This window comes from Solanum verrucosum, unplaced genomic scaffold, assembly GCF_900185275.1.
Source record: "Solanum verrucosum unplaced genomic scaffold, falcon-dt-bn FXZP01000159.1, whole genome shotgun sequence".
Taxonomy (NCBI): Eukaryota; Viridiplantae; Streptophyta; class Magnoliopsida; order Solanales; family Solanaceae; genus Solanum; species Solanum verrucosum.
Genome location: NW_026020705.1, coordinates 1,125,854 through 1,140,903, shown reverse-complemented (window position 1 = coordinate 1,140,903; position 15,050 = coordinate 1,125,854). Strand labels below are relative to the sequence as shown.

General features: G+C 33.3%; 1 protein-coding gene across 1 annotated transcript; it reads right to left on the bottom strand.

The window, feature by feature from the left end:
• Positions 1-14,318: 14,318 nt before the first annotated feature.
• Positions 14,319-15,050, bottom strand: LOC125812424 (uncharacterized). The gene has a single exon (XM_049491918.1). The coding sequence runs from the start codon at positions 15,048-15,050 to the stop codon at positions 14,319-14,321; it is 732 nt and encodes a 243-aa protein (XP_049347875.1).

Below are 15,050 nucleotides of genomic sequence, written 5' to 3'. Positions count from 1 at the left end.
CAATAATTTGTTCATTTGGCCTAATGCTGGTTAGTTTAGTTGAGCTTAAGCAAATATAATTGGGATTGTTTACGTATGATGTTATGACTTGGAAAGGGTCATCAATGATTCGACTTTAGCGAAATACATGCACAAACCCCTTTAGCTCGCCTCAAAGTTTTATTTTGGCACTCCAACTTAGTTTGTTCTATTTTAACCCTCCAACTCCATTATCCATGTAATATTTAAACATAAAAAAATATAATTGGGATTGTTTATGTATGATGTTATGACTTGGAAAGGGTCATCAATGATTCGACTTTAGCGAAATACATGCACCACCCTTTAGCTCGCCTCAAAGTTTTATTTTGGCACTTCAACTTAGTTTTGTTCTAGTTTTGTTCTATTTTAACCCTCCAACTCCATTATCCATCTAATATAAGTGTTCAATGCATGTTACACAAACATTTAAAGGGTAAAAAAGATATTAACTAACGCCACATGTTTTGTTTAAACTTTAGCAGTGAATGTATTGTTTTTACAGAGAAGGGCCTAAAATATCCCTCAAGTATTTGAATTGGTACAAAATTACCCTCCATCCACCTATTGGCCTTAAAATACGCTTGTTGTCCATCTTTTGGCTCAAAAATACTCTTATGTCTAACGGATCATACTCACAGGTGGATGGAGGGCAATATTGTACCAAATCTCATTGCTTAAGGGCATTTTATGCCCTTTTCCGTTAAAATAATTTGAAATTACTTAATATATAAACCCACATGATTGACTTTATTTTGAATTTTATAGTAGATTAAAATTAAAAAGAGGTTAGGCATCTACTCTCTACACCCCCCCCCCCACCCCCCCCCCCCCACACACACTTCTTATCTCTTTAAATTTTTTTTCTATTTGGATCTTTTCCACCATTTTTAAATTTATTTTTTTCAATTTATGACAAACAAGAGAGAAAAAAGGAGGAAAATAACGATGCATTCATATAAAAATAATTAGTTCAATAAAAGATAACTTGATTAAGCAAATATGTATGAATTTTGTGTTTTTCTTTTGTGTACCCAAAATTCAAAACAAAAGAATAAAATTAATTATTTCACTTATTCCCAACCTCATGCCACCATAGAAATAACACAAATCATATATATATATATATATATAGGAAAACCTTATGGCTACCTACGTGGCGCCACCACAAACCAGAAAACCCTTTTAGTTTAATATATTTCCAAAAGTGCCCTTCCCCTCTACAAGAAAAACGCGCACATCAAACCCCACTTCAACCCAAACGCTGTGGCGTTCTTTCGCCAGCCAACTATTACGCCGCCTCATGAACGAAGTGGCTGTTTTGAACTGACGCCACTATTCTTCGTCTCCACACTACACTCTATAATCACTGCGTCTCCTGCTCCTGTTCACCAACCTCCACTCTCTTCCGCCTTCTTCTGCGCACTTACAACATTGTTCGTATGAGTATTAACACAGTCCTCACTGATCAGGAATTATTGTTTTCCTTAAAAAAAATTACTATACTCGTCTCTTTTACTTAAAAACACAACGATTGCTACCTTTAACCCTCTTAATATCCCTTTCTTTTTTGTCACTCCTCACAATTTTGCCATTTTTTCACTTCTCTCTTGCAGAACATATGGATTGATGGGCAGACTACAACCAATACAAAACAGAGCACCACTACATATAAATTACTTTGACTGAATCTTTTTCAACAAATACAAACCAACAACTCCAAAGATTAGATGGGGAACCAAATTGATTAATTAGAGTAAGAGTATCTGAGTATAAATTTTTTTTACAGTTGCAATGCCCCAAGAAAGTTCTCCATCGCCTTCAACTACACTGAAAGTCAAAATATGTTTCAATTTTTGTTGATGATTCCGCACAAGGTAAATTTCTTTTTTCCAATGTTCAGAATATACGTAAATGCGCCAACACTAGGTTATTTACCTTTAACATTTGTTGGTAGATTGTGTGAAATGTAGCTACAATAAAATGTACCTAGAGCAGGGGAACACAATTTCGAAATTGTGTTCACGGACTTTGAAGTTGTAAATTAGGCCACACAAAAATCATCAGGACATCGAGGTATTACGCTTTCAATTCCACACACCCTTTGGTATACTTCTTCCTCATGATTTTTTTCCATTTACCTTTCCTTCAACTTCTTGTGTTTTAGATAACATTCAAATTGACTTTTTCCGCTTTAGATAACATTCAAGTCCTCATTGTTGTTTAAAAAAATGCTTCAAAGTTACATAACACTTTACCTTTCCAGATATATTGTTCTTCAAAGTTTATTGTATTTTGCCTTTGAAGTATAATGTGTCGTTTGTATTCAGTATTTGTGGTTTCTAATTAATTTTAGGCTGATTGTAGTGATGAAATTTGTATGGTAACAAATACACATAGAAACTAATCTATTTTTTTTTTTTAAAATAAAAATTGTTATTCTAGAAATGAACAAGAGTTCTCTTTTAACTCATTGCCCGGCACTCAACACCGAAAGGCAGCCACTCAAAACAGAAATGCCACGGTAACACTGAAACGGCTCCACTCAAAACAGAAACAGTGTCTTCACAGCATCTTCCTCAGCATCCGCTTTGTCAAACCCTTTTGATCCCTCACGTCCTATCTTTGAAGTTGATCCCAACTCCGCTAGAAATACTTACGCCCTGTTCAGTTCTGAATCCATGTCTTCAAACCTATATAACAAACCAGTCCGAAATTATACCCTCCTGATTTCTCTTGCCCCGCCATAAAAGTTGTTCACCACGCCGCCAGAATTTCCTATAAACTCTCCATGTCTTTTTATTTACCAATCTAATCTATTGTTTACAACAGTTCTCACGCTTTTCTAAGGAACTAAGCTGCTTGGAATTTGTATGAACTCTCCAGGTTTTTAAATTTACCATCTGATCTATTGCTCTGTACAATTCTCACGCCCTGTCTACAGAATGATGCCACAATTGAATTTTCACGCCTGCCTAAGGAACTAAATTTTCACGCATGCTTAAGGAACTAAGCTGCTTGAAACTTCTATACCAATCTTAACTCTCCAGGTTTCACGCCCTCTCTTAGGAATGATGCCATATGAAATTCCTAATAAATCTCCAGAAGTTTTGATTCAGTAGTCTAATCTACTGCTTCCGACAATTCTCGGTCCATTTCTAAGGAAGTCTCCACTTGAAATTTCGATAACTCTTCAGGCATCTTGATTTACCAATCTAAACTCTCCGGGTATTTTGATATTGCTTCCAACAATTCTCAGGCCCTTCCTAAGGAATGATACGGTGTTAAATTCTTATAAACTCTCCATGTATTTTGCTTCACCAACACTAGAAAAAAGACTTTTTAATCATTTAATGTTGCAGGTACTGATCCACATGTTACACAATACAAGAAGTTGTGCCACATGCAATAGGTGAAGGTAAGAATGCAATAGGCAACTGAGTAAATCTACTGATTGATATATTAAAGTTGGCTTCCTGATGAGTTGGACGTCGGGTTGCTGGCTTTAATTGCTGATTTCTTGCCCAAAATACTGTCGCACGTGAAGTTGAAAGGACATACTAGAAAGACAAACAAAGGCCTACATTAGTAGCACGGTCAGCTCAAGGAACATGGTAACAAAGGTATAGTTCAATACAATGTGAGATTAATGCTTTGAGCAGAGTTATACCGGCGGCTTCCGAACTTGCGGTGTTCTCCCGATTGAACCTGTAAGCCTGATTTATTGGTGGAACAGGAGTAGATATCATAAAGAGGTCGTTGAAAAATGAAATATTCACCAGTGAGGTATTAAAAGGAAATAACAAGTTAATGAGCAGCTGAATAGTTGGTTTTTTATAACCCATATGCCTTTCCATGTACACAAATTGTAGCTATAATTTAACCTTGACTGCTCCTAATTTTCTTTTATTTCATCAGAAGGGACATAAATGATGTGAATTAAGCTATGTTAGGTATCCTTTGTCGGTTATGTGACTATCAGCTATTACCTGGTGGCAAGTTATATTGAGAAGTATATATGGAATATCTTGATCAGATTGATTTCTTCGCGTGAATTTGTTCAGGATTGACATACTTTGTATACGTGGGGTGCTTGTAAAACGTGGGAACATTGAGGTTGACACTAATTGGAGAAGGACAAGGAAGATAACATGAAAACAAATGAAAGGTGACGAAATAGTGGTTGCCATATGAGCTGATATATACGAGGAACTAGAAGTGCTGAACAATGTGGAACCTCAAAATTAAAATGCATAGCCACGTTGGAACTACCCCAAGTAATAGCAAGTGAGGAATGAGATAGGACTTGAAAGCCAAGAACGCACTAAACAAATATCAGGCACTGGGCCAAATTGGCGTCATGCGGCCAGGTATAAAACTTATCCATCCTCTAGCGATTTCGTACACTTTGTCAATGAATCATAAGTGCAGGTGCAAATTTAACGTTGCCCTGTTTCTTTTCTTTGTCTGACTCTTTGTCATATTTTTGGAAAAACTTTCTACTTTGCAGGGCTTACCTAGAGCAAGTGGAATTCATTGGCTGGAGTAATCAAATACATTCTCAACTGGAATTTACTATCAGTAGTTCCTTCGGTTGTTACATAAAAAAATGCATACAGTACAAGTAGTTTCTTGATTAGATATTTTTTTACGATAAGAAAACAGAGTTCATCAGCTTATCACGGTAAGACTTTAATGCAGTCTTTCTGAAATTAGTAATATCGCATCTTCGTGTGAGTGTTTATATGGCCAGATTTATGAAATTTCCCAGTTGGGACGTTCAAATTGGAGTGTTCGCGGACACCATGCCACGGGGAACTCTTATCCCCCTTAAATCTGGCGCTACAATGAGTTTATGAATGAGTTTTTTGAGCAAAATAATGAATCTTGGTTGCCCCAAATCTAGCAATGTAGTATGATAAAGTTTAAGGATGCATTCAATAACACAATTGTCATTACTATGAAAACTTAGTAGTAAAATGATTTCCACTCTTTCAAAACGAATGGGCTAGCTTACAAGTTGACGTAACTGTGAAAATAATAAATTAACTATTTAAATAATTATTTAGTTGCCTATTCTTGTGCTAGATTGTGTGAACTTAGTATCGGATCCATCTATTAAGACAATATTTGTTGATTATCTTTATTATTAGAATTCCAGATGAATGTAATGTGATAAGTACCCCTCCCTTCTAACCTTTAAGGTTGTGAGTTCGAGTCACTAAGGTAACAAATAGGTGGGAGCTCATGCCAGAGGGGTAGTAAAAAAATGTAATATGATCGTATTCCTTTGGCTTACTGAAGGGACTTGTTAAAATTAAAGGCAAGGAATTTTGACGGATATTAACTCTAATGAGCAAACTTTTATAATGATAATGAAATAGATTGTGTGTAGATGGCTAAAGGCATGGGATAAAAATGGAATGACAATTCTCTTATGTCTCCACATAGAGACAACGCTAACACAAACTCATAGTTGGATAACTCTATAGACATAATTTTAAACAGACTTATGTTGCATGTTAGAATAAAGTCGAAGTTATAAAATATCTCTCTCTTCTCAAAAAGTATTAAATCAAATTGACATAGTGTGCATCCATGTTAGAAAACCTGTGCTTTTAAATTTTTAAAAACATAAGCAATTGCACGACAAAATTAATAACCTGTAACCTAATTGGGGTACTTAACCCTGCACGAAGCGTGGACAATTTACCTAGTTAAAAGAATATATAAACATGTGAGTTCAATTCAAGTTTAAGTCCCGGATATCCTAATTAAGAATAAGAGATTTAAAAAAGAGAATAAAAGAGAAAATGAACAAGACATTTGGATAATTGATAGAAAATTTTATATTAATAAAAATAATAATTCTTTTTAGATGGATAATCAGTCGGGGTGAGTATGAATTTTAGTTGGATCCTCATTTATGACTTGGGTTCTGTTATAATAAGTTGGGGGTTGATTAAAAATAGGTCAATAGGAAGATATCATGAAATTAATTATTTTTTCAATATTATTTTCAAGTGTACTTGGTCAAAATATGAATCATATGTGGTTTTATAAAAAATAATTTTTAAAAATATGATTTTTATTATTTATTTGAGAAGTGTTTATATTTGGACCAATCACATTAAGCAACTTAATAAATAAATATTTAATAATTTTACTTTAAGGAAGCTATAAAATTAAGGGCAAATATGAGCCAAAGGATTAACATCAAGGGTATTTTTGAGCTAAAAGGTGGACGACAGGGGTATTTTAAGACCGAAATGTGGATGGAGGGTAATTGTGTATCAATTCAAATACTTAAGGGGCATTTTAGGCCCTTCTCCGTTGTTTTTATTATTAATTTCTTGCAAATTATGAGTTTAGAAATAATAGTTGTTGATGTTTTGTCAAATACAACAGTCCCTTTCAATGATTCTTTTCAGAAATATAATAAATCTATAGCGAAACAACGTTATCAAACATTAGTCCCTTTCAATGATTCTTTTCATTTGTATTTTTCTATTACAATGTTTTTTAAAAAAATAATTGAATTCATATATATTAATTGAAACTAAATCATGAGAATACTATAATATATTTCATTAAGAGCATTGCAGTACAATCAGAATTTCCAAAGAGAAAGCTATAATTTATTTTTAATAATACCAAGATTTTTTATTTTGCTACTAAAGCAATAAGCATGTTAAATGTAATCTCATAAAAAATTCCAAAGCCAGTACTAGTTTTCACAAGCTATTGTCTTCAAAATTTTGAGAAAACTTAACCAGTTATCATGCTGCAAAAGAATAACCACATAAAGTTAGTAATTAATTTACCAGAGCATTTCATAAATGAATACTTGATGAAACAAAAATTAACCTCTGCATTCAATTGGTCACCCTCCTCACAATACTTAATTAGAAGTTTCTTTTGCTCTACTTCAGCAGTAGCAGCAGAGCAAGTTGATCTCTTGATCAATAGATTCTTCACTTCATATTTCAATTCAAGTATTTCCTTTTTGAGATCAAATGCGTTGGTTACTTTCTTGGTCATCTCACTAACTTATTTTAAGTCATTTTTGACTTATTTTTATATTTGTCAAATACTTTCAGAAGTCCAAAACTGACTTAAAAATAGGTTTGACCAACTTTTAAGTCAATCCAAACACCATCTAAGAATCAAAAGCATCATACAAACATCATGAAACCTGTTAAAGAAAAGGACAAACAACAAAAACTAAAAAGGACTTCGAATAGACTCGCAATTGATTGTTAGTTTGAATGATTGATTATTAGTTAGTGTTTGACTTTGGGATTTTTGATTTTAGGGATTAGTTTGAATTTGAGATTTTAGGACTAATTTGAATTAGGTATTTTAGGACTAGTTTGATTTGGAATTTTAGGACTTGTTTGAATTTGAAATTTTAGGATTAGTTTGAATTAGGGTATTTTAGGCCTAGCGAGTTTGAATTTGGAATTTTGGGACTAGTTTGAATTTTGGATTTTAGGACTAGTTTGAATTTGGGATTATAAGACTAGTTTGAATTAAGGTATTTCAGGACTTGTTTGAATTTGTGATTTTAGGACTAGTTTGAAGTAGGGTATTTCTTGAGTTGATATTGAAGTGCTAATTTGAAGTTAGAAGTTAGTAATTGAAGTGTTTTTAGTTTAAGATGGATGCTTGAAGGTCATGAATATATTGACCATGAGTTTTTTTGAATTAGTAATTGATCAAGTGTTTTGACTTTCGAGTATAAGTGAATTGTGTAAATATTATTGAGTTGGGAATTGATGAAGCGATTTTGAAGTTAGAGAAGTTAGATATGAACTTGAATTACAACTTAATTAGAACCTATAATTAATTATAACTTGAACTTAATTAAGAATATGAACTTGAAATCTTGTTGACCTTAATCAATTAGAACTTAATTTTGAACTTTATTAGAACTTTGTTTCAATTTGAACTTAAATAGAACTTTGAAGTATTTAAAATCTTATTGACCTTAATCAATTTGAACTTAATTAGAAATTTATTAAACTTAATTAATTTATAATAACTTGAAAAGTTAATTAGGAATATAAACTTAATTTTGAACTTAATTAGTGTTTATGAATTAATTGAGCTTGAACTTTATAGATCATAAAATGTAGTATTTATGAACTAATTAATTGTTAGGCATATTGCAATTTACAAAATACTCAATTTTGATGACTCCTTGTTACAAAAATCCATTAAAAATATTTATAATGGCCCACAAATTCGAAATCGTTTAAATTAAATTATCCATGTACACCATTAGGGTTGTTCATGGTTATGGTTATAAAACCAAATCGAACCGCAATCCAAACCAAATCGATTAAAAAAACCGATATTTGGTTTGATTTGGTTAGGTTTGATTTTAAATTTTGAAAAACCGATATTATTTGGTTTGGTTTTACTAAAAATTAACCACAAAAATAACCAAACCGAACCGAGAAGTTATATATAAAAATTTTACAATTACTTATAAATAAAATATAAGTATTTTGATAAATTTTAATTAACTTAAGTCTTTCATTTTACTATTTTCTGAAGCCCAACACTTAAATTTTATCCCAACTATTAAAACCTTAAGTCTAAATCCCTCAATATTCATTATTTTAAAGATCACACTTTCTTGATCTTTGTAAAATTTTCTAACACAACATTGAATAATTTAAAGCTCAAGTTAACGAAGATGATAATTGATTAGTTTTGACTATGAAATATTAGTTTTTTTTTTAGAAGTAATTTCTCAATATTTTAAGATGTAATTTTATTGAAAAGTCTATTGATAAGATGTTGAGATCTCCAGAATATTCAACCAACTTTATGCTATTGACAATGAGTTTTTTTAGTTTCTGAAACTTGGTACATTGGATGAATCACTTTGTTCGTGTAATAGCTTATTTGTGAATTATTCAGGTACTAAGTGTTTTTCTCTATCGAGATGTGTATGTCCTCAACAAACTTATTACTTTAGAACCGAAAAAAAACCAAAACAATCTAACCAAACCGAACCAAACCTACAGTTAATTTTTTGATTTGGTCTGGTTTGGTTTTAGAAATTTAAAAACCAATTTAACTTGGTTTGGTTTTGATTTTAACCAATAACCGATCCAAACTGAACCATGAACACCCCTAGACATCATCAACGATCCCATCCATATGTTGTACATTATACTCTGTTGTAGGTTTAGCCTTAGAGTTTGTGATCCTCCATTGTGGATTAATCCTCGATTTGTGATTTTTGTCATAGGTCTTTCGTCAACTTGCTCCTCTTCAAATGTATGAACTGTAAATGTGACATACGGTCCATAACTTGATCATTTGCAGAGCATTCTTTTTGCATCTTCTTTGAATATTTTCACGATTGGATCCACGGTCATATCTCAATCGAAGGTCGTGGATTCAGTTTTATGATAATTTCTCTATTGTTTTCTTCTTTGGCTATTTTGACATCTAATACCTACAAAATAATATTGGGAAAAGACATAATTCACCCATGAACTTGTCCCGAAAAGTCAGTTACACACTTAAACTACCATGGTGATATATTATACATCTGTACTACTCAAAAGTGAAATTATCCCCCCCCCCCCCCCCCCGAGATGTATAACACCACTCTCACAATGAGAGATGCATCACATTCGTGCCACATTTATTGCATCTCAATGGCACATCAGATGCCATGTCAAATTTCAAAAAAAATAAAAAATCTCTATGTCATTCAATTGCTTCTTATTCAGTGAACACCACCATGGAACCACTACCATTGCCACTCTATTAGTACCAAATCTATATATTTCACCATATAAAATCAAAATAGCTGCCACAAATTTCACCACCTATGATAAAACCCACCATCGGAATAACATTATCACCATCATTCCCACAAAAATTGTAAAGATCCACCACAAAATTAAACAGACATAATAAAACTCATCACAAAAATCACATCATTACTGTAACACCCCAATAAATTTACAAGTTAAGCCCCGAACTATAATTTATTTACATGTAAGGTCGTATTGGGTGATTCTTAAATTACTCATAATGGATTTGGATATGAATTAAGGTCACTAAAACCCCCTAGCATAAAGTTGAGTTGAAAGCTTCCATACCGATTAAGTTTTGATGTAAGATTCTAATTGGGTCAACTTCAAATGATCATACATCTTAGAATATAAAGAGTTACGTGCCCCATAAAATATCAAATTAAAATTATTTGAATCTTCTTTCTGACATCATAAGTTTTGCGTCAATCTGAGTTCCGAGTAGAAAGTTATGACCATTTTAGCAACCTGATACAGTGCAGTGACGAATTAGCCGACGGGAAAACATTAAAATGGTCCTTTTTGACTTTCTACCTCTAATAAAACCCTAAATGAATCTATTGACTAATTAAATGCCCAAAACAATCAGAATTCATCTTTTAATCCCTCATTCTCTTCTCTCTCAAACCGTAAGGGACAACCCTAAGGAAAAATCAAAGTAGAAGACTTTCATTCAAGATTCTTTCAATCTTTTCCAAGATTCTTCTTCAAGGTAAGTCCTTCTCCAAGAATTCCATTCTTTCCAACTCAAATTACTCCATAGAATTATTAATCACTAATGAAAATTCTAATTCTTGGCCATAGATATTTCAAGAAACTTAAGAAAGGTTTTCTTGATTTTTCTCCTTCAAGATAGGTTTCAAGGCTTCTAATCAAGAACATTGTTCTTAAAGGTATGTAAGGTTATCATAGTGTTGGACTAGTTCGTCCTCACGCCCTACATCTACTTTCAAATCAGTAAAAGAGTAATCTAGGATTCTATCCCTAGATTTGAGTATTCTTGAGATGAGTTGATTTTGATTTCTTGAGTTCCTGATTCTTTTTGAAATTCTATTCCTAATTATTGAGTAGCTATATGTTATGCATTGAGATTCTTGAGTAGACTCGTTCATGCCTATAATTCAACATGAACCCTATTGATTAAGTATTGAGTTGAGTAGTATCGTTGAGTTATGAGTTATTGAGTTCCCAGTATTGAGTTTTCTATATTGTTATTGAGATTCTTGAGTTAATTTGTTCATGTCTATAATTCACCATGAACCCTATTTTGAGTTATAATTTTTTAGAATCTTTTAAAGCAAATATTTTTCTCCTAAACTGATTTTCTGAGAAAGCAAAGATGAGTTTTGAAAAAGAGTTTTAAAACATGATTAGTATGACAGTCGAGTATGTCATCAATGTTTAAGCAGTTTGGTAACTAGATATTCCATCAATGTTTATGTAGTATGACATACCGAGTCAACAATGATTAGATCACAATATGATTTTTGATATAGTTTTGAGAAAGAGTTTTCAAATAAGACTTACGTAAGAGTATAAGGGAACTAAGTATTCCCAAAGCTATAAGCTTTTACATTGAGAAGAAGAAATTTTGATTTCTAAACGAATTAATGAGTTCAAAGATATTTCAGAGTAATTACCTCTTTTAAGAGAACAGTTTGAGCAATTATCTCAAACAAGATATATATTACGCCCTGGAAATTAGTAAGTTGAACTAGAGAGTTCTAGAGCTTTTCGTAAGACTTTTAGAGTGTGGTATGAGGATTAAAACTCACAAAAATGATTCTCGTACCTAGAATGAAAGTTTTAGGGTTAGGGCGTCAAGGTACGACCCCCCAAGGACCACACAAGGGGTCCTTGAGGAGGACCCTTAAAACAGCCCAAAAGCTATCAAAGTTGGCAGCACCTACGCCTGCCATCTACTGGCCGTAGGTGGACCCACGCCTCGTGGGTTGGGGTCGTGGGTCAAGGCCTGAGTTGGCCTGCTTTGTCTAGCCACAGTACCACACCCACGAGTGTGCATTACGGGCAGTAGACCCATCCACGGTCCGTGGATGGGTGTAGTACGGGCAGATTTTTAAGTTTAGTTTTTAAGTTAGTAGTTTGGGAATTAATTAGTAATTAGTTATGGGTTAAGGGAGGTCGTTTAGTTAGTTATTAAACCACCTATATATACCTAATAGACCCCTAAACTAAATAATTTAACTCATTCTTCAAAGAACCCAAATTCTCACCAAATAATTCTTTCTCTAGAAGTGAAGAAGAAGAAGAGCAGAAAGATGGGTGGATTTTCCTCCATTGTTTCAAGCTTGGTTAGGGCTTTGAATTGAGGTATGTTAGCTTAATCATCTATGGGCTCTTCCACCCATAGAGCTCCCTAGGTTTTCCCTCAATTGTGAAGTCAAAACCCAACTCTAGCTAGGGTTTATTCCTACATTGTGGGTAGAAATTAGGTATGATTCTAATCTAGTGGATAATACCTAATTATGATTGTATAAGAATTGAATGATGATATTGTTATGAATTTATGTGATTTATATCCCTAGCCTAATTGATGAATGTGATATTATGTGGGTTTATGCCATGAGAGGTGGAATTGAGGAATTCTAATTGATCTTCTAAAATCAATGTCACATGTAGTATTTATTCAAGGTTAGGAACACATAAAAGTGAATTGAATTAGATTATAATTCATATGATGGATCATGACTTGTAAAGATGAAATTGAACCTTTATGATCAATTATGACTAGAATCACCTACCAATGAGGAATGTGATTAGAATACCTTGAAACCTAGGTATAAAGATGATAGTATGAAGTAAAGCTTGAAAATAGTGCTTGTAGTCATCAATGTTAGGGATTTGGGGGTAAAGCCACTGTTATATGATCTTGTTGTGAATTGTTTCTCTCTTACACACTTAGGCATAAATATGCTAGGAGATCCAAGGTTCTCTCACATAGAATGATTCTAGGTTGGCTTAATAACCTAAAATGAATCAAAGCATGTTAGACTAGAATAACTTGAAGTTGTGATATACGGTCCCTTCATGTGTAGCTTGACTTGGTAAGACAAGATCAAGATAGGATAGCTTAGGATTGAGGATTTACACTCTCCTAAGGGTAGCTTGACTTAGATTGTAGGATGCATGTCAAGGGTAGCATGAGTTAGGAGTAGTCATGGTAGCCTAGGATTGAGGATTTATACTCTCCTAAGGGTAGCTTGAACTAGCATTATTAGGATGCCTTCATGATAGCATGACTTGGTTTTGCCAAGACCATTTCATGGTAGCTTTAGGATTGAGGACTTACACTATCCTAAGGGTAGCCTAGGATTGAGGATCCATACTCTCCTAATGGTAGCTTGACTTTTTATTATAAGATGTATTTCAAGGGTAGCTTGAGTTAGGGTTAGTCATGGTAGCTTAGAATAGAGGGCATACTCTCTTAAGGGTATCTTAGGATTGAGAATCATACTCTCCTAAGGGTAGCTTGCATTAGCATCATAGTGTGCTTGTAGGGATAGCATGACTTAGTTGGACTAAGACTATTTAATGGTAGCTAGGATGGAACACTTGTACCCTTCCTAGAATAGCTTGGACTTGCATGTTAGTGTGCCCTCCAAGGTAGTTAGTTTAGCATGATATAGTTATGTTAGCAAAATGATAGCATGATCTAGCCTATTAGGGTGCTATTCCTTGGTAGCCTTGAATTGAGAAATAGAATTCATTCATGTGTTGTTACTTGCCTTGTACTAAATAGAGAAGTACCTTAAATGGCTAATGACAAATAAAAAAGAGGGACTAGTCCCCAACTAGTGAGCATTCATTATAGCCTAAAGGGGTACTTAGTGTGGATAGTATGAGATGTTATTCATACATTGCACAAGTATGACTTGAGGCTAGTTATGAAGGGTTCTTTTTGATAGTGTACCCCTGGGTCGTAACAAAAGAAAGAGTATGTTTTCTACATTTGAGCATGAGTATATATATTATTGGGAGTAGTATTGAGCACTGATATAGGGATGAGTTCAGACAACTCAAAATTCTCATAAATCATGTATGCCAGCATGGGTAAATGATCATACTTTTTAGATGACTTCTTATTGCTTTCGAGCATAGCTTAGTGGATCCACTTAGTTGAGGTGTTCTATACTCCGAAAAGTAGAGGTGAATCTAGGATTTCAAAAAACGTATACACCATTGCTTTAAAGATAAGATCAAAAAATCTATAATTACAATAACTAAGCGAGTGAAACATAAAAAATTATATTAACACAAAAAATATAATCAGTTTACCATTGTACTCGACGAGACTTCATATATTGAAAACGATCTATAATAGCATCATTACTTACATTTTCAAATATCTTCCATTTTATTTTACAAACTAAACAACAATTCAAAAATTCTTCACCAGTGTAGATTATTTTTGATGAGCTTCATTGAGGAGAATGTTCTTTACATACTTGCAGTAGCAACAGGCAAAATCAAAGTCAACTTTACAAACAAATAAACTAGAGACCAATTTTGATCCAATTTTGTTTGAGCCATCATCATGGAAAGATCCTTAATCCTCTTCAAGTTGAGAAACTTGCTATCACACTCTCGAGCATAGACAATGAAACTATCGAGCTGATAACTGAGATCTCGTAGTTGATTATCACCAAACTCACTTTTGTAATATTCGGCCAACTTCATTATTCTTCTCTTTCTAAAATTAACAAATGAATCAATCGGATTCAAACTAGCCATACCAAGGAGTAAGTCACTAGTCACAACATCAAAACGATTATTGAGCTCCTGAATTTGCAAATCAATAACTGCATAAAACACTTCCACACGAAAGTGACGTAAATATGAAACTTCGGGCTTCTTACGCTTCGATCTTGGATAGTCTTCAGTCATTTCGAGAATCAAAACATCATGTTTACCACAAAATGAATAAACCTCATCCATCAAAGACTCCAAACTACTCTCTCTCATTGTTTGTAATCTTCTCTTTAAAAGATTAAGCAATCCCATAGCATTGACGATATCTTGATCTTTCTTTTGTAAAGCTTTGTTCAATTCATTTAGAAGCAACATCTTGAACATCAAATGCAACACAAAGATAAATTCAAATTCTTGAATTTTATCTAAAAGGTTACCTGATGCACGTTTATCAAGATCATGTGGAGAATCTTCATTCAT